This window comes from Hypomesus nipponensis, chromosome 15 (assembly GCF_054491055.1).
Source record: "Hypomesus nipponensis isolate SF chromosome 15, ASM5449105v1, whole genome shotgun sequence".
Classification (NCBI taxonomy): Eukaryota; Metazoa; Chordata; class Actinopteri; order Osmeriformes; family Osmeridae; genus Hypomesus; species Hypomesus nipponensis.
Window position 1 is genome coordinate 13,319,831 of NC_140375.1, and position 27,617 is coordinate 13,347,447.

A 27,617-nucleotide genomic window follows, 5' to 3' on the forward strand; every position below is an offset into this window, starting at 1 on the left:
GAGAGAGAGAGAGAGCAGACGAGCGAGCGGTAGAGAAAGATGAAGAGACGACAGAGAGCCAGTGAGTGAGCGAGAGAGAAAGAGGGGCGAGAGACGGGAAGTGTGGCTAGCTATTCATTACGGCGCTGGGAAACAGGCGGGGGTTGTCAGGCAGGAGATGTCGAGTTGTGCTGTAATGACTATGTTGGTCTGAGAGCATCACTGACACAGGATAGAGGCAGTAATTACATCCAAATCTCGCCGTAAAATGCGTCAAAAGACGACTCGTCTTGTCAACCCCGCGCTGCTGTCAGTGAAGCAGTGTCTGCCTCCTGCCACCCAGTGATGACAGGCCTGGGGAGCGTGCCATTGTCCCCTCTTTAACTGCAATTATAGGGTCATTGTGTTAGCATGCAGAGACCAAAACCGTGGAATTGGTGGAACTGGTCTCGATGTATTCAGAGGGTGGAATGTGAAAGAATTCAGTAAATGTGCTCGACAGCGCCTGTCATCCTGTCTTTCATCAGCTGTGTTTGTCTCTTTCTCTCGTCTCTCCACCTCTGCTTCATCAGAGCCTTCCCTCACCCCCTCCCCTCCCCAGCCAAAGTACTAGAGTGTAGTATCGTGGTACTGTGCTGTAGTATGGTATTACAGTATACCATACTACAATATGACCCTCTAATTGCAGTTAAAGAGGGGATAATGGCACGCTCTCCCCAGGCCTGTTGTCACCGGCTGTGTGGTATGGGCCACCCTGTATTCTAACTGTATTCTACGTCTTCCCCCTTATGGACAGGCACATGCAGGGGGGCTCCCTCCCTCCCTACCCCCCCCCAGGCCCCCGCTCCTCCAGTGGGGTATGTGTCCAGCACCCTGGTGTCTGACCTGGAGACTGACTTAGCCGACGAGGAGGACGAGGACGAGGAGGAGGAGGAAGGCTACGAGATGTCCAGGCCGCTGCGTGGAATCGAGCACACGCCAGGTTCCAGCATGGACAACCTGGACAGCTCAGTAACAGGTGAGCCAGCACTCATCCTGGTTCCATGTGGGCTTGTCTGGTTATGTATTACTGTTCTAAACCGCTTCTAAAATGAATCACTTGAGTGGTACTGTAACAGAGAACAAACTGTCGAATAATCAAATCCCTCAACATACAAAACAAAATCATTTCATTACCGAGGCTTGTTCGGTTGATCAAAATGAGACACATATCAGTCCACATATCAAATGAAATCTCTAATACTGAATACATTAAATGAAAAGATACGAGCTTTGCAATTATGTCTGCGCTAGATTCTAATCAAAGAGCTGGAGACAGTGGTTTACCCTGTTTGAATTATGAATTCTAAAAATGGTTCAAATGTAACCAGTATTAAGGCATTATAGCCTTAAATCCATTGTTGTTGCTGATTTGATGTGTGCGTCTGTTAAGTGCTAATTTGTGACAGATTGTACTCACCCTTAAAACTAGTTTGTTTTAGGGCTTTTGGCCGGCTCTGGATTTATAATTATCATTTCCCAAAAGAAGATAAGGAAGTCCATGAATTTTAAAAAGGAAAGTGAGGGTGGGGGCGGGGTGGAGTTGGTGGGCTGGTGATCCTACAGACTGTGATTTCACTCCTACACACAGCCACACACACTCATATCTGACAAAGAAGATTTGAAATAAATTTCACGTGCTGCATATTCCACCCCAGACTGGAGGCACCATTTCCATTTTTACAACTCTCTGAAAGCTTTTACTGCCGTCTGTCTGTCGTGGGGACATATGAAGGGCATGACTTAGGAGCAGGAGAGCGGGAGAAGGGGGAGAGCGGGAGAGACAGACCCTATGTGGAGGATATAGCTGTTCTGTTTAGGGACAGGAAGCAGGGACAAGGCTGTGTTGTGGTGGGACCCTCATGATGTCATCTGTCCTTTCCAGCAGTAACAAAAGACTAGTGAAAGCAGAATGTACGTCTCCTCTTTCCTGCTATACTGGCTCAGTATTTTTATGAAGGGAAAAAAGGAATATGGTTAGAGTAGAAAAGCCCATCCTAGTCCAGTCCAGCCTAATCCAATCCAGCCTAGTCCAGTCCAAACTAGTCCAGTCCAGTCCAGTCCAGGCTGTCTGCAGCTCAGAGAGGTGTTTTCTCAGGGATGATGGACCAGTAGCCACAGCTCCTCTGACACATGCTGCTGCCGGTATATTTGGAGGAATATGAAGCAGAGACTGAGCTGTAATCTGTAGCATCTGTCCCCCTCTGTATTACTCTGAAGACTGCACTATTTCTTCTTATCTCTCCCACAAGTCTCCCTCGCTCCCCAGCGCTTGACAACACAGACACAGTCCTGGCTCTGGGAGGAAGAGTGAGGGGGGGGGGGGCCTAGAGGTATTATACATGAGAGAGACACAGATTTATCACAGCCTCCATTTTGAGGCTATGTCGTGGGGGCAGGGGGGGTTACAGGAGGGGGTTCCGCATGATGTATTTGTCATTGTTTTAATAATATGGAAATAGGTCTGTTTCCCTAATGTTACACCACAGACCAGTAAATCAAACATTTTCATTCCTGGGCCAGAAAAAGCCAGGCCTCTGCTCTGGGCCCATTACTCACTGGCAGGCCTGTCTGCGCTGCCTGCTGCACGCCTTATTTCATGCACAGATAATACAACATATTTTGCAGCAGATAAAGGTAAATCCTGCAGAAGCGCAGGGTGGTAGATGAGCATGTCTGACTGGCGGAATTTGATGAAGTGAACACACAGGAACCAAAGGGCTGTGTGTGTGTGTGTGTGTGTGTGTGGTGGAGGTTGTGCTTGTCTTGTAGAGACTGTTCAGGTTTATATACCTGAGGTGAGCTGTACACAGTGATCCGGCCTTGTCAGGGTCATCTTTACGTTTTCAACCCAGGTTAGGGCAGGGGAGGAACATGCAGGGGAGGAACATGCAGGGGAGGAACATGCAGGGGAGGAACATGCAGGGGAGGAACATGCAGGGGAGGAACATGCAGGGGAGGAACATGCAGGGGAGGAACATGCAGGGGAGGAACATGCAGGGGAGGAACATGCAGGGGAGGAACATGCAGGGGAGGAACATGCAGGGGAGGAACATGCAGGGGAGGAACATGCAGGGGAGGAACATGCAGGGGAGGAACATGCAGGGGAGGAACATGCAGGGGAGGAACATGCAGGGGAGGAACATGCAGGGGAGGAACATGCAGGGGAGGAACCTGCAGGGGAGGAACATGCAGGGGAGGAACCTGCAGGGGAGGAACATGCAGGGGAGGAACCTGCAGGGGAGGAACCTGCAGGGGAGGAACATGCAGGAACAGAATGGGGAAGGGGCTCAGTACGGGAGGAGCAGGAGGGGGGGGAAGCAGGGTCACAACATCCCCTGGTGGTCGTGGGAGACGCCCCCTTGTCGGGGGGGGGGGGGGTCCCATCTCTACCTAATGACATGCAGATGAGACTTCTGTCACCATACATCAGCTTTAGCGCTGGAGCCACTGTACCTGCTTGGGCTTCACGGCTCCTCCCCGGCCACCCACACAAGCTTCCAGAAGCTTCTACCTAGTGTGTGCAGCTATGTGTGGGGCCTGGGTTGGTCCTCTGCCACAGTACTGTACCTCCACTCTGTACGTGGGATAGTTTTCAGAGAAATCACTCACAATGTTCAACTGAAGCCTAGTAAAAGACAATATCGTTGCTGTTGTGGGAAATTGGATGGGGGTAGTTTGGGCTGGTTGCACAAATTCAAGACCAAAGGGAGAAAGTAAGATTGGATTTTTTTCTATTTTTCGTCCATTATGTCAAATGTAATGTTGAGCCTGTGGTACAATATCAGCGGAATTGTTCAGACGAAGTGGGAGAGCAGAGTTGGAGAACAGAGTGGCGGTTACAGGAGCGGAGCAGGGAAAAACCTATTCTGAGGACAGAACTGCTGAGCCAGGGGTTCTGAGCGGGCGGGCGGGCTGGGGAGCCTCGGTCTCCTGTTGGTTCTGCCTCTGCTTCATTATCTGCTGTATTCTGTCTGGGAGGATTGGACCTGGAGGAATTGGTGTTGTTCCTTTTCTCCTTCTCTTGTGGAGAAAAACTCCAGAGAGAGAGAAAAAAGGGTTCTGAGAAAACAGCCTACATGCGTCTACAAAGCAGTAACTGTGGTTTTTAGTCAGTGCTATAAAAGTGGAATGTGCTTTCACTGGTGGTGCAGGTTTATAGAAGTTTTCCATTCATTTATGAGTAATTTGTTGCCATCGTTTGAGAGCGAGTAAAGCTCTTGTGGGATTCTGCCTGGGGTTGTGCTTGACTTCAATAACAACTGTGATGTGTGGAAGGTGATGGGACTCACAGGTGTAAACACTCTTTCAGGGGGTTTCCTCAAGTCTCAGGCCACACAAACAGGAACCAGCTTTTCAGTGAGTGGTCTAGATGAGTGTCTTATCAGTTCAGCTGGTGTGTGTGTGTGCCTGTGCGTGTGTCTGTGGGTGTGTGTGTGTGTGTGTGTGTTGGATTTAACTGAGCCTCTCCATTTTTGTCTCTGTGCCAGACCACTGGTATAGCCACTTCTCTGAAACACACACACACAATAACTTCACTAAACTTCTCCCTTCCATTCCCCTCCTCTCACTGTTCCTAGTCACTCCCTCTGCTCTCTCTTTGTCTCTGTCCTTCTCACCCCAGGACATGTGTGTGTGTGTGTGTGTGTCTGTGTGTGTCTGTGTGTGTCTGTGTGTGTGTGTGTGTGTCTGTGTATGTCTGTGTGTGTGTGGACATTTGGGTAGGTGCCATTCCAGAGAGGTCTGCCAAGCAGTCCCACAGAAGTAGTCACATGACCCTACTGTAGTCCTGACTGCCAGAGTGGCATATTTGAGTTGGCTGGTTGATACTTTGTATTTGAAGTGCTGGTTTGGCTCTTTATAGGGATACAGTCTGAAAGCAAAAAGAGGTTACTTCCTGTAAATTAAAAATGGAAACTGCTTCAATCCTACAAGGCTTTTTCACAAGCTTTCAGTATTTCTGGGAAATCTAAGTATTGATTGTCTTTCGTTTGACATGTCCTTCCCATGCAGTGAAATGTGAAAGTGATTCACTGAGTATTTTGCTACTATGAAACGTTTACTAACCTACAGTAAGAAGGAGCTGCAATGTTCTGGTATTCATATTCTACTTCTCCTCAGCCCAGCCCCGCTGTCATACGTGTTTCCCTTCAGACCTCTGATCCAGCACACCTGTCACCTGCTTAGTCTGTCACCTGAGGCGGTGGTGTGCACGCCTGCAGCGCTGCTCCGCACAGGAGCTCATCTGTACAGTGTGTGTGTGTGTGTGTGTGGTTGTGTGTGTTTGTGTGTGTGTGTGTGTTTGTGTGCGTGTGTGTGTGAGTGTGTGTACGTGCATGTGTGTGTGTGGGTGGGTGGGGCGGTGTGCGTTGCTTGCGTGTGTGTCCAGCACAGTGTTTTTTAGATGAAAGAGAGCCGGCTAGAACAGGGTGGTTTTGTTTGAGCATGTGACCTGCCAGAAGAGAGTAGCCTCGAAGCGGATTATTTCCCCTCATTATGAGATACACTGCACATTAATCCAGAGAGATGTAGCAAACCACAGTGCAGATGTTCAACATGGCAGGTAGGGGCATGGAGGTTGTCTCTGTTACATCCAGCAATTGTAAACAGCCGGAGGTTGACAAAGTAACTGTAATATTTAGACGTGCACACACACACACACACACAGAGGCGTCTGATGGTGTAGCTGTGCTGGTCTTCAGGCTCCATGGTAAACGGCTGGGGTTCAGCGTCTGAGGAGGAGCGTCAGTTCTCCAGCCGCAGGTCCAGCGTGGCCAGCTCCTCGGACGGCTCCATCTTCGCCCACGCCGGCTTCGCCCAGGCCCTGGTGGCGGCCGCCGACAAGGCGGGCTACCGCCTGGAGGGAACCAGCCTTAGCAAGAGAGGTTGGTCGGTGTGGAACTCTGGGCTAGCTGAACCGTCGGAGCGCTGCACGGAGTCCTTCTACGCCTGTTCTTTGTGGGCTGGTTGTCTCTTTCTCTGCTGTGTTACTGGCTGATGTTTCTCCTCTGTTACTAGCTGGTGTTTCTGCTACATCACTAGCTGGTGTTTCTGCTGTTACTGGCTGATTTTTCTGCTACATTACGAGCTGGTGTTTCTGCTACATCACTATCTGGTGTTTCTGCTCTGTTACTGGCTGATTTTTCTGCTACATTACGAGCTGGTGTTTCTGCTACATCACTATCTGGTGTTTCTGCTCTGTTACTAGCTGGTGTTTCTGCTCTGTTACTAGCTGGTGTTTCTGCTCTGTTACTAGCTGGTGTTTCTGCTCTGTTACTAGCTGGTGTTTCTGCTACGTTACTAGCTGGTGTTTCTGCTCTGTGACTAGCTGGTGTTTCTGTTCTGTTACTAGCTGGTGTTTCTGCTCTGTTACTAGCTGGTGTTTCTGCTCTGTTACTAGCTGGTGTTTCTGCTCTGTTACTAGCTGGTGTTTCTGCTACGTTACTAGCTGGTGTTTCTGCTCTGTGACTAGCTGGTGTTTCTGGTACATCTCTAGCTGGTGTTTCTGCTGTGTTACTAGCTGGTGTTTCTCCCAGTGCTTGTGGAGGCCGTGTAGCTCAGATTCTGCATGGCACTCACACACAGCACAAATACAGATATCTATATATACACGCACGCAACTGTCTCTTTTAAGCTCTTGGATAAGGATATGGGTTGGACCAGCCAAACTGGTGTCCTTTCAAGTTTCTAACAGTGATAACCAATCTTAGTTTTTAGTTTATATTAGTTATGACCTTAACATGACTGTTTGGGGTCTCCTTGTGTCTGTTTACTAACACTCCCACCCTGAGATCCTGCTCTCACACCCAACAGAAATGTGTGGTTCTTATTCCGACTCAACCAACACCCTTACCCTTTCTGAGTATCCCAACAATGAACCACAGCTCTTTACCCTCCCTCCCTCCTTCTTTCCATTCCTGCAGGTAAAGGCCTGACCCACAGGCCCCCCCGGCCAGTCCCCTGTCCACAGATGGCAGCACAGTGGGCTCCCACAGCCTGGATCACCAGAGGGCCCCTCGGCCCACACGCCGGCCCCGGGCCCAGAACACGGCCCCCCACAGGAGAGATCCAAGTGCAGACGGTGAGTGTGTGTGTGCATGTGTGTGTGTGTGCGTGTTTGGGGCGGGGAGGGGGTTCTTGATTATACATTTACAGAGACTGATATCAATACCATTAGTTAATTGCTGTTTTTTGTATTGTTATTTCAACAAAATTGCTATTTAATCCCTCCTGCTTTGTTTGTCACCCACTCCCTCTCCCAGCAGACCTACCTCCTCCCCCGGAGCCCCCTCCATGCCAGGCCCAGGGTCGCATCCAGGGGGCCCGCAGCGTGGGCAGCATGGGGCCCCCCACAGACAGGATGGCCTCGTCCCTGGAGCGCCAGCCCCTGTCAGGGCCCCTCACTGGGCTGGAGGAGGTGAAGAGCAGCATGGACCGACAGACACGCGCCTCTCTGGAGAGACACCGCCAGGCCCAAGAGAGGCTGGGCTCCGTGGAGCGATCAGAGGATGGCCGCAGGGGCCAGAGGACAGGTAGGTAACCTGTCACATAGTCACATGAAGATACCCCATGCTGCCCACTTGATCACCTTTTCGTCTGCGGGGCAATAAGTTCTACTTTGCATCACCAGACACAGATGTAGTCCGGTCATGTCTGTACAGCCAGAGGGCCATAGCCTGGAACCAGGAAACCCTGTGGCGTTGCTGGTTGCAGATCCTGGCTGTTGTAGAGCTTCAGTCGGCCCAGTGTTCTGTCAGCTCCCCTACTGAGAGGAGACTAGCCTCCCATGAACAGATTGCTCTGTCTGACACTTGCTCTGGCTTCCAGAATACCCCCTCCCTGTCTCTCTCTCTCTCACACACACACACACACAAACACACACACACACACATTCTACGCTGTACTTGTGGCCAAGGCTGGCTTCCTCCTCCGCCGCAGCCAAGGCAGCAGGCCCTGTCACACAGATGCACTCTAATCGCCCCAGCTTTCCCCTCTCAGGCAAACAAAGGCCACTCCACACACCATCCGCCCATCTGTGTCTGTGTGGGTCTCTTGACAAGGACCAGCAGAGCTCACCATCCACTGTCCTTGTACCATAGGCTTAGAGACTGACAGTCCGGCAGACAGACAGTCCGGCAGACAGACTGCTGTTCTTCTGCCCTCCAGCAGGGGGCACCACTGCAGCTTTGTACTCCCTCAGCCGGGCCCGGCTGGTGGGGTATGAGACCCAGGTGTGAGCTCACTCGGTGGCGTGGCCTGGCACTGCCCGTTGGCACAAACACACTGCAGATGTCCGTATGAGGGGGCATCTGCCAGTTTCCTGTCTCACTCAACCACCCCCACCACCACCACCACCATCCCCACCACCACTTCCCCCGTCCTGCCCTCCTCTGACCATGCATGCTCCCTCTCGCCTGCAGGAGAGGAGGTGTGTCTGCCGTACAGCAAGCCCTCCTTCCCCTCCCCGGGGGGCCACGCCTCCTCCGGGACCTCCTCCTCCAGGGGCTCCACGGGGCCACGCAAGGCCGAGGGCCCACGCCCGCCTCACCAGTGGACCGCCTCAGAACACGCAGACTTCCTGGGGGCCAATGGCCAGGGCCAGTACGCTGGAGAGTTATGTACGTAGATACCCGGGAGACACAGAGTTGTGTTGTGTGGTGTAGAGTTACAAAGCGTTGATTCGCATACTTTCTTTTCCTCGTTTTGTTTTTCTTTTCTGCATTTTAACCGACTCTCTCCCTGCCTCCCTTAGAGTGACCTGCCGGAGGGTGAACCAGACACAGCCTAGTCTGTCTTCAGCAGCAGGGTCCCTGGACTCTGCAGAGTGAGGAGCAGCGTGAAACATCTGTAATGTGATGAACAGGCACAGTCACACTGTACATCCTACAACGGTTTTGGTCCTCAAGATAATATTCCCCACCTACCTTACCTTTTTTTCGTCAGAAAAAAATACAAGATAACAAAAAAAATGTCTATACGAGAAAAACTACATTTTCAAAGTAACCGTCCTTGGAAAAAAGGGAATTTTTGTTTCTTGTAAATATCTTCTATTCATTGTTGTTGCATCGCTATGCAAGCCTAGTTCTGTTAAGCTTTGATTTCCTTAAACAGGTCCTGTTGGTTTTATCTGGTCATTTGTATTATATGTGAATTGATAGGCTGTTGTGCCATAAAATAATTGTTTTATAATCCATCATTTGTTAATACCTATCATTGATTAATTAATTATGATCATTATTGTTAATTATTGTTTTTTTGCACTGCAATTTTGGTGATAAGCACAAAAAACATAACTCCTGCTGACATGAAGAACCGGTCGAATATGTGAAATGGAGTTTCTGTACTGTATAGTAGAAAGAAGAAAATATATACTAATGTACAGAGAGATATTTGAGAATAAGGCTCTGGCTCTAGAGACACCATCAGATAGGTGGTCACGGCCACGCCCAGACGTATTGGTGAAGCAGAGCTGAGAGGAGATTGTGAATGTGCACAGATAAGGAAGGATAATGACTCTACTCCTCACTGCGAAGGATCGTGATAGTGTCTTATCTGATTCCTAAACAACATCTGTTGTCAGAATACTAGTGGAAGGTACGAAGATGAGCATCCAGGCTGGACAGTTCTGGGGCTCTCCCAGGCTGTCCTGCTGTCAGAGCAGAGCCAGTCCGATACCTAATCTAACATATTTCTACCAGCATCAAATGGCAACATTTATTATTTAAAAAAAATGTTTGATTTGTTTTGACACGTATCATTGCAAAAGCATTATTCTCATAGGACTCGCCTTATGCCCCTCAGTAACAGCAGACATAGTCAACACTGGCCAGGCAGGTGTGAGTGCTCCCGTTCAGCAGCACCTATCATATGAGCATCCTCCAATCCAGTGCTCCACTGTCACCACATTCAGACAGGAGAACTTGCTCATGACCATTCCAGCTTGGAGCTCATATGGCCTGATGCTGATGTCACAGTGGTGCTGATGTCAGAGCAGTGCTGATGTCAGAGCAGTGCTGATGTCACAGCGGTTCCGATGTCACAGCAGTGCCGATGTCACAGCGGTGCTGGTGTCACAAGGGTGCTGATGTCACAGCAGTGCTGGTGTCACAGCAGTGCTGGTGTCAAATAGTGCTTATTTCACTGTAGTGCTGTTGTCACATTGGTGCTGATGTCACAGTAGTGCTAGTTGGGCAAGGAAACAGTCACTGGAAGAAATTCTTTATTAGTTTATTTTTATTATCCTTAATTATCCTTTATTTTTTGATAGCACTTAGAGCCATTTTCCCCACATTTACGGTATCACCCTGGAAGACAACACATTGTTGTCCTGTGGTCTCCAGCCAGTCTGAAAAGTCCAATATTAACCAGAGTTGTAGATTGAAGGTGGGGTTATTAGCACACACTACTCAGTAGTTACAGGGGAAGGACTGCCCACGGAGTGTTGGCCAATCACGTTGGAGAGTCCTGAGGGCACTGTTAGACTGGGGACAGGAGTCTCACTGCCTCTGTCTCTACACTGTAGAGCAGAACCCTTTATCTGCCTGTCTGACTACTACATACACACACTCACACACACACCCCGCCGTGACATTCTTTTCAGCCTCGATGTTTTAATTTATGTTCCCAAACAAGGATCCGTATCAGTTGTTTTAAAAGCCTGGTTTTATTTTCTTTGTATGCCTTCTATGGACTTGAAAACGCTGCTTAACCATATTTTCAATATTACCATTCAACAACCGTTTCTTCGTCTTCATTTTGTGCCGTTAACGTTGATCCATCCAAGAAACGCGGAAACGAAAAGGCTTTGTCAGATGATATGCTGTTGTAACTGTTGTGTTCTCATCATCGGCATTTCATATCATCACCCTAGTGGCCAGTCTTCTGGAAATGAGGTGCACGAGTATCTCAGGTTATTTTGCATTCTGGTGGTGTTCATGTGTGTGTATATATATGTGTATATATCCATATGCATCTCCACTCATTGATTCCATTCCAGTTTCATTGCAAGATCTCCCCCTCTGTATGTTGCTGTCCTAACTCATTTCTTCTTGGCAGTGGGTTATGATTCCCTGTATGACGTGCTGGTCCATCCACACAATGTCAGTAACAGAACATACCAAATTAATATTGATATTTCTAATGTCTAATGCGTTCTAGTGTATTTTTAATACTCATTGTTTGCTTTTAAACCACAGTGTTGTTGTTTTGTATTTATTAAAATGATCATTAAAAAAAGTATATTGTGAAATATGCATAAAGATTTGTGGAATATAAAATGTCCTTTTTTTGTATTCTTTTTTTGTATTTTTTTTTTTACTTGTAACGTTTTGCTGTCTGAGACGAGAAGCAAAAGTCCAGAAGGACCTGGCGCTCGGGGCCGACGGAGGGGACACGCCTCACCGCGCGCTCCCTTCAGATAGCCGAGTCACTCTCCGTCCTGCATGTTCACCACTCTGCTTCCTCTCGCGTGTCCAAACGAAAGAAATGTAACACCAGGGATGTAACCCTTCCTGACTCGCTTGACAACACGACACGTGTCGTTTCAAGGAGGAGGAGTGCTGGTTTGGCTTTCCTTCTCTTATGTTCCTTTTTCTCAATATTGTTGATTCTTTGTAGCCTACCTGTGTGTTGCCTTTTTGCTATAAAAGAGGATTAAAAAAAATAAAAAGATCAAGTTGTTGGGTGAAGTCTTTCTGTACAGTTTGGGGCTGTGAGAATGCCTCTGTCATTTCTATGTTCTCTTTTTTCGTTCTGTAAACAACCCTGTATTCACATGCATGTCCTTGTCCAAGAAGAAGAAAAAAAGGAGCAAGAGAACACAGTTTTACAAGTCTCATTCCTCATGTCCTGTAAGATAAACTCAAGTTCTTTTCTTTCCTTGTACCTGGATCACTATCAACAAATAAAATATTTTTGAAAAACGAAAATTGATTCAAATTTCCTTGTTTGACGAAGCAAGAAGGTTTCGTGAAAATGTATGCTGTCAAGTGTCAATGGTTTCTCCAGGTATCGATCTTAAGTGTCATGAAAATTATTGTTTCCACTTTTTGTCAGTTACATTTTATGCATGCTTTCATCTGTGCATTTTTTCCAAGCCAATTCAGTTCCATTGCTTGTAGAAGAGCAACATCAAACAAGAAGACAAATCCCTTCAATCTCAGAGCATGCGTCCTCACTTTGAAGAACTCTTAAGAACTTAGGAGAGAAAAATGTTGCCCAGGTACTCGACTGGATGTTCTTTGAAGACCGGGGATATGACTGCGTGCTCAGCCAATATAACTCTGGCAAACAGATGAGTAAAAGTAGTTTGCCTAAGGAGAAATTAGCAGGCCTAAGTATTATCAGAGCTTATTCAACTACAAGCCGCACAAGAGTTTTCTCCATGTTAGGTTGTTTGCGTATGACAGTATCTTCAGGGTATTTAATTAATTTCTTACATTCGAGAAGCAACTTTCCTATTTTCTTCGTATTGTAGTTGACATGATAAGGAAAAATCAGTCTACGCATGAGAGTACAGCATTAAGGAATTCTCCTTAATAAAAAATAAAAAAAAACATTCTCCACTCTATCCAGAAATAAGGACAGCATTAACTAATGTTATTAGATCAGTCTCTTGCTCAGTCTCTCCCTAACTCCCTCATTAGCTGGCTCTCTCTTTTTCCCATCACCTCTCTCCAGTTCCCTGGAGCCATGAGTGTTAATGACCGGCCTACCTGCCAACTCAGCACCTTTCTCTTCTGTCCTCTGTCTCTGGTGTCTCTGTTGTGTTCTTCCCCCTCTCACAGCCTCATTTTCCTCCAACATTACTTAAGCACACAGTCCTCACTGAGGTGCCATCTATGTGTGGCTGTGTAATTGTTACACTTGAGATGCTGTTGGCTGGTGGAGGGATTAGGGAAACACAGCAGTTATCCAGGCCTCTGGAAATAAGCTGCGCTCAGCAGATACTTATGCACACTGCAGTGAGATCAAAGCAGCGATTGGTGTGCGCGTGTGTGTCTGCATGTTCCGTAGCAGGGATAAGTGAACAGTGTGTCTGTGTGTGTGTGAGTGCAAGGGGAAGGGTCCTACTGGTGTGTGTGTGTGTGTGTGTGTTAATTAAAGGAAGCATCCATTGCTGATGCTGGTGTGTTTCTCCTCTAGTCTGTCCTCTTTGTCTCTGGCCCGGTGACAGAGAGTGGGAGAGAGAGGGCAGCAGTACCAATGCAACACCATTCATCAAACATGTCACCCAGCCTGGGCCAGCTGCCTGGGACAGGCAGGGGAAATTAGCAATGCAGTGTTTTACACACACAACCAGGCGCACACACACACTCTCTCTCTCCCTCAACCCCCTTTTCTGTCTCTCAAATTCTCTCTCTTCACCAGTCCCACTGTTTGATGGACGAACATAAGTTGAGTGATTCTAACAGTGGCACCTCGGTTCCGTCCATACAATACGGTATGGCCTTGTTGATTATAAGAGGGACAGATCTATGCTCTAACCACCACCAGCCACACCACCTCCTGTTCCATAACCTCAGTTTGGCAGGAGGCTCCGGCTCCGGCCCCGGCCCCGAACCGTCGGGCCATGATGACGGTGGTGCTGAGTGCGGTGTGCTCTGGGAGGATCAATGCTGCTTAATGACAGGCTGCGGGGAAGCTAATGGCTAGGCTAGGAAGGGTAATGCTGCTGCCATGTGTTGCCAGACCGTAAGCCTTAAGATTATCTCTACACACAACTGATGTCCCGCGCAGGATTCGTATGTGAGCACGTCTTACAAGTGTTCACACTGCTACGAGTCTTTTAATCAATAAGCACTGCAGTCTAACTTGGCTCTCTCCCATTCTTTCCCAATCTCTATCTATCTCTCTCTCTCTCTTTGTCCTCCGTCTGTTTGGATCCCTTCGGTACTAAGGCCAATGGGGGACTTTTTTTAACATCTTTATTGACATTTGGTATTTCATGGACAACTAGCAGAGGACATCCTAAAGGCCATGCGCTATAATTGGACAAAGTCTGTGTCACCTCTCCAGGGTAGCTGACACCAATTAAGCCCTTACAATATCTGTCAACCACATACAAATCGGCATTAGTCTGTTAGTGGCAGAAACTGTTTGTACCTTTGGGTCTAATCAGATCAACATTTAGTCATTTCTTCGTTTACACCTTATCGTAAATCTTTCTCATTCCCCCCCTCTCCCTCCAGTCAGTAGAGGATATAGCTAGTTTGTAGGAGACAGTGCCAGTTGCCATAGAGTCTGTCAATTGTGCTTCATGCCAGCTGAGAGAATTGTTTTTTTAGTGTTATCCTCCCTAAACCCAACAGCCCCACACACCCCTTACCCTCCCCCCCTCTGAGGTCCACCCTAGTGTGCCACACACACCAAACTGGTTGCTAGGACACACCACCATAACTGTTGTTGCATGGACAGACAGACGGACGGACAGATAGATTCAGCCTATCCCCTCTCTCTGTGCTGCTCAGCTGCATTGTCTCTCTGTGTTGCCAACCTTCTGCAGAGATGGCTTGTTCTAGAGCTCGTCTCCTTCACCATTCAGCCCACTCCACAGAGCACTCCGCAAACACATCTATTCTGTTTGAGGACGAGGGTTTGGAGGTGGGTGAAAAGAGGGGGGGCTCCATTCTCCTTGTGTGCTTTACTAACGCAGCTATTCAGAAAGCCAGAGAGCAAGGATGTTCCCTGAAAGAGAACGATTTGATTGAAAGAATCCTGCTGGCAGAAATCAACAGTGTTATTGTTAGGTTTCTGAATACGGCGAGCCAGGGAAAAAACTTTTCAAAACAAACCTTGAACATAGTTGATCAAACAGAAAGCGGCGGCTGTGTGTCTTTGAGGTGTGTGTGTGTGTGTGTATGTGTGTTTCCCTGTTCACTTAATTGTGCAACACTTGATGCACAACTATCCCCTCCTACATAACCCCTCGCACACCCCCCCATGTCATCCTCCCCCAGCCCCCAGCCATCCAGAGGGACATGCTGATGAACATCTCTTAATCAAGCTGTAATTGTTCAGCATGATCCTGAATGACCCCGTTAATAGGCGTAGCCCTGATTAACGATGTGTGTTAACTAACACAGTGGGAAGCTGGCGCCCAAATCCTCCACCATTCCTTAATTAAAAAAACGGTACAGTATCTAACCCTACATATACAGACCAAGGTCTGAATGACCTGTGGACACTAGGACCATCTGGCCTTAGTCTGTTGACGGCCTCCTTATTTGATTATGGCTGTATTTATCATCCTTTCATAGTGGCTCCTCTTTAGTTTCTCCAAGGCCAGCTGTGTGTTGCCTGTGGTATCGTGGCATAATGAATGACACAATACACGTGCAGATTAAGTGAATTATGGGCGTAAGCAAGCACCAGCAGCACCTAAAGTGTTGTGGAGTCTGTAGCACGATATCGCAAGTACATGTAGATGTGGACTGCATGGGCCCCAAGTGCTGAGAAAACTAAGTGTGGCATATTTTCAGCTCCTTAGTTTTAGCTCTATTCTCATGAGAGGGACATGAGGTTGAGCCATTCTGGCAGCAGAAAGGGGTCTTTCATATCAGTATTCCATACCACATTCTAAAGTTTATGCTTCATTTATAATTCACGTATTGTGTAATCCAACATTAGATTAGAATTACCTGATTATCAAGATATAAGACAAAGTGGTAAGCATGACAATAATTCCCCACATAGTAATATGTTCACATTTATATTTTTGATCTCTTTATAGATTGCTGGCTTCAGGAACAATTAGCTGTGCTCCTCCAGTGATCATGCTAATCTTTATATTGCTCCAGTATGTCACTCACCTCAGCTGACAAAGCATTGTTGTAAGATGTAAGCTTTGCCAGCTCTCCTGTAGACTGCTGCTTTCCCTCTACCACTCCTCAAGTCCTTCTCTTCTCGTTAGTTTGGACAGAGAGTACACCAGATGGTGCAGACACTCTTTATTACCAAGTCGTCTGCTTTCTGCTTTAGAAAGCAGACAACAGTTTCAGGTCACGCCCATCCAAGCCATTGTTAAAAGCCACAAAGTAAACAGTGCCACATAAATGAATACAGATGGTTGTTGGACTGTGTGCGCTAAAGTGGCACAGCTCTTCCCGCTGGGTTATTTGGACCACAGCAGGACAACACATCCATCAGGCCCTCAGTCGAGGGGCTTTCCTCTCCCGGCAGAAGGACTGGTTTATCCACACAGCATCACTGCAGGCTCAGCTCTCTGCATCCTTGTCCTTATGCAGTTTGTCAGAAGAAATGTATCACTTTCGATTTGTGTCTGCACACAGTATTTGTCCTCCATATGGTCCATGTACTGTGCTGTATGTGTTCAAAAAGAAATCGGTATTGAAGAAGCATTACAGGAAGCCTGGTCATTTGCAGTGTAACATCAGTGTAACAACAGTGTAATAACACCATAACAACAATGTAATAACAACATAACAACAACATAACAATATAATAACATAATAATAGTGTAACAACCATGTAATAACAACGTAATAACAAGTAGAAGTACAGATACTCATGTTTAAAAAGACTAGTAAAAGTCAAAGTACTGACTACACTTTTATTTTTTATTTTTTTTATACTTTATTTATAGATTTTTTTGAAAATATGCATACAAATATCAGAAACATACCCCCCCACTTCTCCCTCCCCTGGACCCCTAAAAAAAAAAAAAAAAAAAAAAAAAAAACAACAGCATCCAGACACCATTATGACAGCATGTGAAAATAAATAAAACTATTTTAGAGGCTTAGTCAAAATTGTAACCACTCAACAATCAGGCATTCTGACTACACTTTTTACACTCAAGTTATAGTAAAGAAGTTTGTTTCTGACATATACAATTCTTGGAAAGTGTGTGAAAACATTTGACTGGTCCTGTACTGAGTCAAAAGTAGCCATTATTACTACCTGTTTTAGTAGCGAGACACTGGTAACTGGACATCACATCATCTTAATACATTAATACAAAAAGACACTATAGACACTATAGAAACATCTACAAAGTACAGTAACAAAGTACAGTAACAAAGTACAGTAACAAAGTACAGTAACAAAGTACTCATACTTGGGTACTTCCCATCTCTGTTTGCACCCATATCCCAATAAATATATAGAGACGTGCTACATAACAAAAACGGCTGATGCTTATACTCACGCACAGCTCTCACGCACGTACACACACACACACACATACGTCCTCACACGCACACACACACACACACTTATTTGTTTGTGTTGAAGAGGGTGGATTCCTGCCTGCCTGGCTGAGTGACTGAGTGACTGACTGGAGCATCAGCAGGTGTAGACATTCTTCCTGCCTGGGATCTGCAACAACAAAGCAGCCGTGAGCAAATGTCACAGACACATCATCCCTGACGGCACAGCCAGAATGAATAATTACTTTGACTCCAGTCAAAAAAAGGGCTCTAACCCCACCCTTTCCCTCCAGCCCCCTCTAGAATGAGAAGCCCTGCATCACAAATTGTGATAAGAAGGTGACATTGAGGGGGGGGCTGCTACACGCCAAGATCCTTGGAAATCGAGCTCCTTTTTTTTTTCCCCTTATTATTTATGGTTGTGAGATGTTGAGGGAGATTAAATGATTCACCTCTAAAGATCAGCCTGTGATGTGTTCTTCTTCACAGGGGTAGGAGAGGGGCCGGGAATCCAACCTGAGGAGGTGTGTGTGTGTGTGTGTGTGTGTGTGGGGGGGGGGGGGGCGGCTTTGAGCGAAGTGCGGTCATGTCACACGGAAGCAAGGCTTTAGAGACGCATCATTGTCACCATTATGGTTAATAATTTGAGTGACACCTCTGTGCGCGACTCTAAGGCTTGTGTTTGAGGGTTGGTGGGGGTTATTAGAAACGAGTCCCTCAATGATGCGTGTCACTGAAGCAGCAAATTAACATGAGAAGATGGCAGCACTGGCAGATAGGGATAGAGTGAGCGAAGAAGGGAGAGATGGAGATACTGCAGCAGAGGGAGCAGAGAGAGATCTACAGGACGCCATTTGTTATTTTGGTCTCTTTGTCTGTTTTGAGAAGGCAATTTTGTAGTTGCTGCATCTTCACCTTTGGCTTGCGTTGGTTCTGTGCTGAGCCGTGATTGGGGGGAGGAAGTCAAACCCAGCTCTTATGTATGATGAGATCTTTACTCGAGGCTGTTTCTCCTTCTACTGAGGGCTATTTTACTTCCTGTTTATCACATTAGTGTTATGGGATCTGACAGTGCCCTGGCAAACTCCACTGGAGGCTCCATGAACTGACTGAGAGCTCCCCCACTCTGACCATCCTCCCTACACAGTATCTGCCCTGTCCATCCCGTCTTCCCTTCGCTCCCCTCCTCCCGTTCTCTTTCTATCACTCCGCCTCCTCCTCATCCCTTTGTCTCCCTCTCTCCCGTGTCTGACAGCAAACAAGGTCTGATACATGCACACAGCCTTCACCTTTTTTTTCCCGCCCAGTAATTGACGCTGTCACGGGCCTCTCTTGTATGTGTGTGAGTCCTCTGTGCGCCTCAGCCAGCGCGTCCCCGGGTGTTGACATGCTCCTCCGTGTTCAGCACCAGCCACACTGCAGCAGGTAATTGATGGGGGCTTAACGCCACAGGCACCCAGGAGCCAGTGTGGGAGGGGCCTGACCTCTTCAGAGTGACACAGACTCACCAACGAGGAGAGGGAGATACACAGTGGAAGAAAAACAAAGGGAATGTGTCCACCATGTTGCTGCCCTTCATCCCCACATGTCGATCTCCATGTGCAGACCCTCTTCCTCCTTCCCCGCCTTACTCTTTTACCTCAGAGGGCTGTATGGGATTCCTTAGCCTTGTGTTGGATTTCATGTTGTCCCTCCACTATCTTCCTGGTCCTCAAAGTGGAAACCCACTCCATCACACACAAACACACACACACACACACACACCCTCAACCCCCTATGGCAAGACACACAGTGGGGCTATTCAGTATCCATCTAGACAGTCTGCTTGTCTAGGCCTCCGGCGAGGTGATAATGCCTCACTAGCTGGGGGCGGGGGGGGCGGGGGGGGCTGGGGGGCCGTGGTGGGCGCCACACTCGCCAGTCTCCGCCTGCCCCAGATCGCAGGGTCACACTGGTGTTAGTCTGTGTGACCCAGCAAGTCCCCCTGCTCAGGATCTCATTACAACACACTGATACAGTGAGTTTGTTTGTAATCGGGTTGTTGGTGAGTGTCACAGTCACACAGTGTTTGGCTGAACATGCTGTTGAGACAGGAAACTCATGTGTGACCCTACAACTCAGTAAAATGTCAGCATGACATCTTTATTTGTTGTGATGGGGTCAGCGGCTCATTTCAGGACAGTCTAATCTGTGTTTTTATTGGAACCGCTTGGAAACAGGGTTAGTGATACAAACCGTTAGGATTTTATTTTCTTAATTAATGTTAATTGTCATGTTAAGGAGTTGCAGCTAGCGGATGTTTACACTTGTCTCCCCTCCCCTTCATCGTCTGCTGATAATATCGATCATGCCACCATATACAGATTAAAACTAAGGTAAAAAGCCTGGTTTGAAAACGTAAGAAGTGGAAAGCATGATTATTTGTGTAAAACATTTAAGGAGTGAAAGTAAAAAGTTGTCCAAAAAATAAATAGTGAAGTACTGATACCACAAAAATTAACAAAATACTGTACTTATGCATATACTTTGTGACTTCCTATCTGTGTATCAGTGTGACAACAATGTAATAACAACATAATAACAGTGTAACAACAGTGCAGAGATGGAAAAGTACACCCATCCTCCACTCAAGTAGATGTTTAAAAAGACTCTGGTAAAAGTAATAATACATTAATACAAAAAGGCACTATAGACACGCAGTGCATTCCCCAGGAATCGTCAGGCCTGTCGACATCACTAGCTAACTCCCTCTGTCTCATCTATAACTTAACCATTCTTCTTGTAGCCTTCTGCCTTGCTCCTTAAGTAGCTTCTTAAAATGTCTTACGTTTGTTGTGCGAGATAGCCAGGAAATTAAAAAAGGCACACAATGTCAAGAAATAATATTGATCATGCCAGCAAATTCAGATTTAAACTAAAGTGTGTCTCCCTCTCCCCCTCCTCTCCCCTCCATCGACAGCTAAGTCGCCGGCATGTCGTTCATCCTCCTGGGTTGGAACACTGAACCTGCTGAGCGTGTAAACGTTACACGTACGTAATAAAGGGCTTGGAAATGTGCAGCTACAGTGTTGTTCAAATCGCTTAGCAAATATTGCCTCAGAGGAATAACAAAAAATCACATCTCAGTAAGATCCAATTTGTGTTACCAATTCCTTTCACGGTCCACCTCCCTATATAATACAGAGAGGCCAGATAATCCACGATGTCTGGGCACGTCAAAGCCTAATTACAAACATAAATTGGAAAAAGCGCTTCTTGTGACAATTTTATTTTTTAATAGTGATTTGTTCCCCCTCTTAACAAAATATTTACACTTTTTTTGTGCTGCTGGCATGCATCCAAGTAAAGATCTCCCATAAATTACCTTATGGCGCAGAGTGTTATTAGTGTCTAATCCTGCCACTACCCAGGTGATCACATCAATGCTTTTGCAGGGATACAATTAAATAAAAGGGAACTATAATTAATTCAAACTGCAATAGTTAACAGCAATTATTTTGGGGTGTGGAAAAAAATATTTTAAACACTGTACACTTTGCAAGTACCGCAAGTGGGATTTTAACCAGACCATTGTATCACATTTTATTTTGTAGAGTTTGTGTGTACTTGTGTGTTTTTCTTCAGTGTGTCCCCAGGGTAAAGCTTGGCTTGCCAGGAGGTCAGCACCAATCAGAGTAGAGAGGAGGAGGACCCAGGAGGCTGAATAGGACACTAATGTGTGTGAACTGGGAGTCACAACCAATGGAGGCCTGGCATCAGAGTACTGCATGTGACTGGGGCAGGGAGACGTCTTATGAAGAATGAAGAAAGCTCTCACAGAAAACATCCTAATCAAATGTTGGTTGGTTCACTCTGCCCAGAGAAAAACAATATAATAACTCATCACAATAAGTCATGTAACTACAAAAAGTTCAGATACCAATCTCGACTACACTGCACCATACATAACAGTGAAATTGGCTGGCACTGGCTTTTGACATAAGAGGCACTTTATAATTAGGTGAGAAATGCTGCGCTCACATAAAAAGTATTTTGTCTGTGAGACATATTTCCATACAGCTGTCAGAATGGGTCTCCGGTTTCATTCTTCAAAAGTGCTCCCCTTCTACCCTGTATCTGTGTTTGTGGGCATGTTAGGAGTAACACATGCACACACGCTCACAAACGCAAAAGAAAATGCTGCTACTATTTAGCAATGGGTGCATTTATCTTTTGTGACATGATCCTGCAACCTGAGAGATTAATTTCCATGAATCAGAAACGGTGGTACTCGGACTAAGATGACCCTGATGACTCTGTTAACCCCAGTTCAACTAAGGTTCCAGAGCTGACCCCAGATGAAGACCCTGGGAGCCCTGATGGAGACGAGAGCACACTCAGAGCCTGGAGGATCCAGCCAGCCACACTCTGCTCCTGGAGCCTGCAGGATCCAGCGGAGAAACACTGACTCACAGGAAATACATGCTCCCTGCCACTGTCTAAATTGGCTGTCAAAAACACGCCGCTAGGATAAAGGTGAATGCTCTGAAATTAGCAGGGAGTGGGTGAAACAGAGTTGGGAGGGAGGGAGGGAGGGAGGGAGGGAGGGAGGGTGGGAGGGAGGGAGGGAGGGAGGGAGGGAGGGAGGGAGGGAGGGAGGAAGGAAGGAAGGAAGGAAGGAAGGAAGGAAGGAAGGAAGGAAGGAAGGAAGGAAGGAAGGAAGGAAGGAAGGAAGGAAGGGGTCAGTGAAGCTAGTGGCCGGCCTCAGGCAGGAGGAAATGAGGAGTGGACTGCAGGGTAAGCATCGCCCCAGACCTGGAGGGGAAGAGAGGATTGATGTCACGGCTGCTAGGGGAGGAAGACAACAGAGACGGGGGAACAAATGAAGATGAACACATCGCTTACAGCCGAGGAAAAGAGAGTGGGGGAGGGAGGGAGGGAGGGAGGGAGGGAGGGAGGGAGGGAGGGAGGGAGGGAGGGAGGGAGGGAGGGAGGGAGGGAGGGAGGGAGGGAGGGAGGGAGGGAGGGAGGGAAGGAAAGAAAGAAAGAAAGAAAGAAAGAAAGAAAGAAAGAAAGAAAGAAAGAAAGAAAGAAAGAAAGAAAAAAAGACATGTAAAGACATGGGAAGAAAATCCTTGTCCAGTCACCATCATTAATAGAATTGTTCCAGGTAGTTTTGTGTTACTGATGACATACTTTTCTTCTACCTTATTTACGCAAACAATAAAGCGATTGTTTTTGTTTTGCCAATGTAAAGCTGATATCAGTTACAGCACAGGTCAGACGGCATTATTCATTTCCAACGTGGGAGAAGTGATTTTAGTGAGGAGTGCAGAGCGTTTTCAGATGGGGGGGGGAAGCGCGCGCGGGGGGGGGGGGGCGGAGCGAGCAGCTGTCTCCCCAGGATGGATGAGGGGAGGAAATGAGATGGACACAGGTCAGGCTAACAGCTCCCACCACAAGGACACCAGACACACAGCCATACAAACACACACCTGCAAACAAGACACACCTGATAACCATCAGCCACACACTATACAACAACATGTATGCTTGCTGTGGTGGGCTTTGTTTGTTTTTGGAGTCTGTAACATACAGTACAGCTGAACCTGTCCAAACGACAGTGGAAAATGAATGTGGTTTATCCCAACAGAGCTTTGGGGCAGGAAGTTATCACATGGTAGCAGGAAGTCTAAGGTTATTGGCCAGGGTCACACAGAGAACGGGTTTATTGACATGGTTTGGTAATAACCTTTTGTCGCTCTGGGCTGGCAGGACACAATCCACCTCTACACAAAGAAATGATTAGCTTGATGCTCTTCTCTACTCACCCAGGGTTCACTGGACCAGCCAGGACTGGAGCGTAGCTTCCAAAGAGACCTCCTCTCCCTCCAGCCCCTTCCATGCTGATCCCAGGTCAGTGAAGCTCAGTGGAATGCATTCGCTTAGGACCAAATGCAGGTAATTGTCTAATGTCTCACATTGGCACAAACACGGGGGTATTGAGAAGCAAAGCCCACAGTGATGCATTAATTATTGTTGACGTTTAGCTACAGTTGATAGCGCTTTGTGGGTCTGCCCCCCCCTCCTCCCCACCCCCCGAGTAAAACTGGATGACAAAAGAGGTAATTTCCTCATTCTCTCAAGCTGGTGTGTAATTGTGTGTGGTGCTGGGAGAGTGGGAATGGGGAGGGGGTGGGGAGGGGAGGGGAGGGGGGGAGGGGGAGGATCCTCCGTTGTCACCCTCTCCCTCCCTGCATCATCTGACAAAGACTTTCATTCAGCCTAATTATACAGATGGATTGAAATATACAGCAAGACAGGAAATCACTCCAATTATGCAGTGTTGATTAAAACTTGGGAGTTTTCGCCACGGTAGGATGGAATAGCAGTACGATGGAATCAGGGTTGGATGGAGTTCCATTTTCCTACTGCTCCAGTTCAAACCTGGACCGAGGATCTGATTCCGAAATGCGACCTTAAAAATATAAACAACGCGAAGCAAAGCTCTTCATCCACAAAAAGATCTCCTTGATCGATGTCCTTGATATGAAACATCGATGACGGGTGAGACCAAAACATGGAGAAACATCCCCAGATCTCAGACAGGTGGGCTTCCTTGTGCTCCCGACACACATCTTTCTGATGAAGATGGATCAATGGGATTCATCTCCTGACACGAAGCCACCAGAGCCCACAGAGCCCTCTCTTCTCCCTCCCTGTGCCGCTGTCCACAGTCTTCTCCTGGAGCGGAAGGCTGCTTTCTGTAGACCGCTCTGTGGGTGGAGGAGAACCAAGATGGAGAAGGAGGCGAGATGACAGAGAGCTGAGAGAGTCCGGGAGTTAAACAGAGAGGGACAGGGGTAGAAAAGAAGAAAGATAGAGGAGTGGGAGGGGGGGGAGAAGGAGAAAAAGAGAGAGAGATCACAAATGGGGAGGAACCGAGTGAAAAGGGCAAGACATTTGTCACCCTCCTCTGAAGGAGCAAGAGGGAGGGAGAACAATATCATTAATCTCCTGACATTTCAATATTGTATTAACCTTTCTAGTGGAAATCTCAGAGCTCATTAGTCTTTTTTGAGGAGGGGGAAAAATTATAATCGATAGAACAAGCACTGAACACGGTCTGGAGATGCACTGCGGTCCAATAAGGCACATCTTTAAGCCATTTATATGGTGTTGTCCTGCCCCAAGCAATTATCAGTATCCTTCACATTACTGTCATTGTCCAGAGCTCACAGACACATCAAAGTAGAGGATGAATGAAGAGAAAACGTTCCTACAACTCTGAAGTAGGTCACAATTAGAAAGGGCCAAATGGATGTGCTGTAAAAACACGCACAGCTAAAATGACACCATGAATGAACAACGGAAGCCATCTTCTCTGCAGGAGAGAATATCCAGCCAAAAACATAAACAGAACATTAACATCCAGCCAGCCAGGCTTCCTTCTCAACCAGCCAATCAGTGATCCAGCCAGGCAGACTGTTCCCTCCCTAAACCTCAACCACCTCTGCTGCCACCTTACCCCTGTCCCAGGGTCTCATCCATCAATGCCTACGGAGAACGCACTGTTCAAACAGCCGCCGCTCCCCAGACGAGTTGACTAAGAAAACAGCCTCATTTAAGGCTATTATGATCCCACACTGAGCACCCGGCCCTTCATGACCTTTGTCTCTCCTTGTGTTGCATCGCTGTGATTGCCGTGTCAGGATTTCTCCAGGCATGTTTGACAATGTTATTACAGAAACACACCCTTTTCAAAGGCTTGATTGTGTGTTTTCATTGGACATTCTTGTCCTTGAGGAGGAGTATGTTGGTGTCAAGGGTCATTTCGTTCCGGCAGCTGAATCTTTTATCGACATCCTTACACTGTGCTTCTACACAGACTGAAGCACACAACTGAATGGGATTTTTATTCAAAGGATGAAACCCCTTCTCTCTATACACAAAGCAACGATAACACGTATGGAAAAGTCTGCTTAACTAAAGGACGGCACAGCCCTCTGACCTCTGACCTGTAAAGGCCACGCCCTCTAAACAGCGAATCTGAGACTTTCTTCCACGCGATGCCCAGGCGGAGCAGAGGAGGCAGTTTTACAACATAATGAATGAGTATAATAAGAATATAGATGGAGACTGTGTCCATGACTCATAAGGTTTAGAGGTAGCAAGGATGACGTCAGCCTAGGAAACTGGGGCGTTGCAGATAAATAGCTAAAGGAGGATTCGGCAGAACGCGCCAGTCCAGTCCAGGCCAGGCTATATTCCACTGGGTTAATTGTGCGGACCTAGTAGGCACTAAATAAGGATGGTTAGAATGACTGGCTAAGTGACAAATGGATGTGCAAATCACCTGGATTACTTCACAGTTATTAAAATAAGTCAGGGCTGGCTCTCTGCCAGACGCTCCCTTCCCATATAAGGATGAAGCAGGCTGCTGACAGCCATCTTGTTAAAGCACTCCTCCAAGCTCACTTTCAGAAATGAACTCAACATTTTTCAAGAGACTGAATCCATAAAAAAAACTTGTTGAAAGGACAGCTTGTGGACGGACTAATACTCAATGAGTTTTGATTGATTAGTTCGAAGAGCCAAAGGCTGGCTTGCAGCTGTGGTTTGATGGTGGAAGGGAGGCTTTCGCTGTCTAAACAGTGTTCACCTGAGATGGATTCCTTGCTGGCATCCTGGTGGAGGATGGGAACGCCACAGCAGAAGCAGGATGAGTCAGACAGCGTACAGCTGTTCACTTAATTACTCGCTGGATTGGGACGGAGGTTAATGAACCTGTGCAGATACGAAAACAGAGCAGTTGTCTGAATTTACACAAAGAAAATGAGTTTGCCATCCATGGAAAAATAGCTGGGAGCAACAAAGAGTCAACTTTCATGTGAAACGAATGTTCGAAGTGAAGGAAAGAGGAAACTGTTTGGCTCCCATGTCAGTCACAGTGCAGATGAATGGGTTTAGTGAGTCATATCCACCTGCTGTTTGATAAAGGAAGCTTCAGGTATCCAATACAGACCCACCTCATGTGTCCCAAACCTGCCTTCTTTCCCTAGCCTACTGAATATTCATGACAGAGGGGTAGGGAGACTAACCTGGACTGGCTGCATATCTGCCTAATGTCCTTAATCACCTGCATCTCATTGTAAGGCGAGGACACACCTTGGCTCGTTAGGGTGATGGATGGAGGCAGAGGGGCTGCTCCAGATTTGTTCTCGTTTAGCAAGGTGCTCATTAGACAACACCTGGGGGAGGGGAGGAGGAGGGGCGTGCGGCCACAGCCTGGGAGAGAGGAGAGGAGGGCTGGGATAGAGTCTTTCAGACCACAGGTACACGGGATCTGATACAGATACACGTTTCACTACCATGCCTCAGATGTAGGTTAGTGTTGCTTACAGACAGCTGTTTGTGAAATATTGACCATAAATAGGTAAAGCATTTGAGGGCGTTTGGAGGCATTTCGTGATTTAGTATTGATATTGCTCCGGGCTGCTTTACAATACAAACATGCAGATTTACATCTTGGAGACTGTATGCTATGTGGACCAAGTCTGCAGGGAGCAGTGTTAGAACCTCAATCCTTCTGATGGATCTGAGTTTGGGGTCTAAGAGGACCTCAGGAGACCTGACCAACTGAGGAGGAGGGGGGGGGGCGGCGCTCAAGTCATTAGCTTGAGAAAACAGGAACTTCTGTTCCAATTCCATGAAGCCCTGGGGGAGAGGAGGAAGAGGAGAGGGCCAGCCTCTATTTCTCTTGATTGTGAATAGTGTTTAACTAAGGCCAGACAGGGAGAGAAGCTTTCCTGAGGTAGGTAGTCCCATAGGTGATCTTACGGCTGTGGAACAGCAGAAGGAGTAGGCAGGAAGAAGACTAATAAACTGGAACAAATGTCCCCTGCTCTCCAATTAGACCCCATCTCTATCTGGAGTCACGCTGCAGTCACACCACCACCTCTCATCTTTATGGACTTGCTTTCATACACCATCTGCTACAGCAGGCTATAGGGAAAATATAGATTTAAAGACTCATGTAACTGTAATCCACTGATGTTAAATGCAATATAATCAGTATTAATGATCACATTTGATCGAATTATCTTTGTTTTTATTTACTTTGGCACTTTTCTTCAAACAAGAACGGTGTGACACTGTTTGCCAGGGGTGGGGGAGACAGACATGTATTTATAAAAAGATCCTTCCGCCAGATTTGAACACAAGACCCCTCACACATTAGCTCACATCCTTAACCACTGAGGTATCAGGAATCATAACATTCCACTCAACATTTACATTTGACATTAAACTATCTATTTGTAACAACCTGCAGAGTTGGGGTGTCAGAAAACCAGGTCAAGCAGGGCTTCCCTGTTAGCTCACTGGGTTAGTGTGCATGCTCTGATAGCTGAGGTAATACTACAACAACCTGGGTTCTAATCCAGCCGTTGC

General features: G+C 47.1%; 1 protein-coding gene across 1 annotated transcript in view; it reads left to right on the top strand.

Moving 5' to 3' along the window:
- Positions 1-11,688, top strand: part of robo2 (roundabout, axon guidance receptor, homolog 2 (Drosophila)) — a 264,425-nt gene extending 252,737 nt beyond the window's left edge. The window contains 8 exon segments of the mRNA XM_084674013.1: positions 776-797; positions 799-997; positions 5,721-5,903; positions 6,942-6,962; positions 6,965-7,099; positions 7,284-7,550; positions 8,439-8,636; positions 8,771-11,688. Of these exon segments, the coding sequence (XP_084530139.1) occupies positions 776-797; positions 799-997; positions 5,721-5,903; positions 6,942-6,962; positions 6,965-7,099; positions 7,284-7,550; positions 8,439-8,636; positions 8,771-8,772 (1,027 nt within the window). The 3' untranslated portion in view covers positions 8,773-11,688.
- Positions 11,689-27,617: the final 15,929 nt, after the last annotated feature.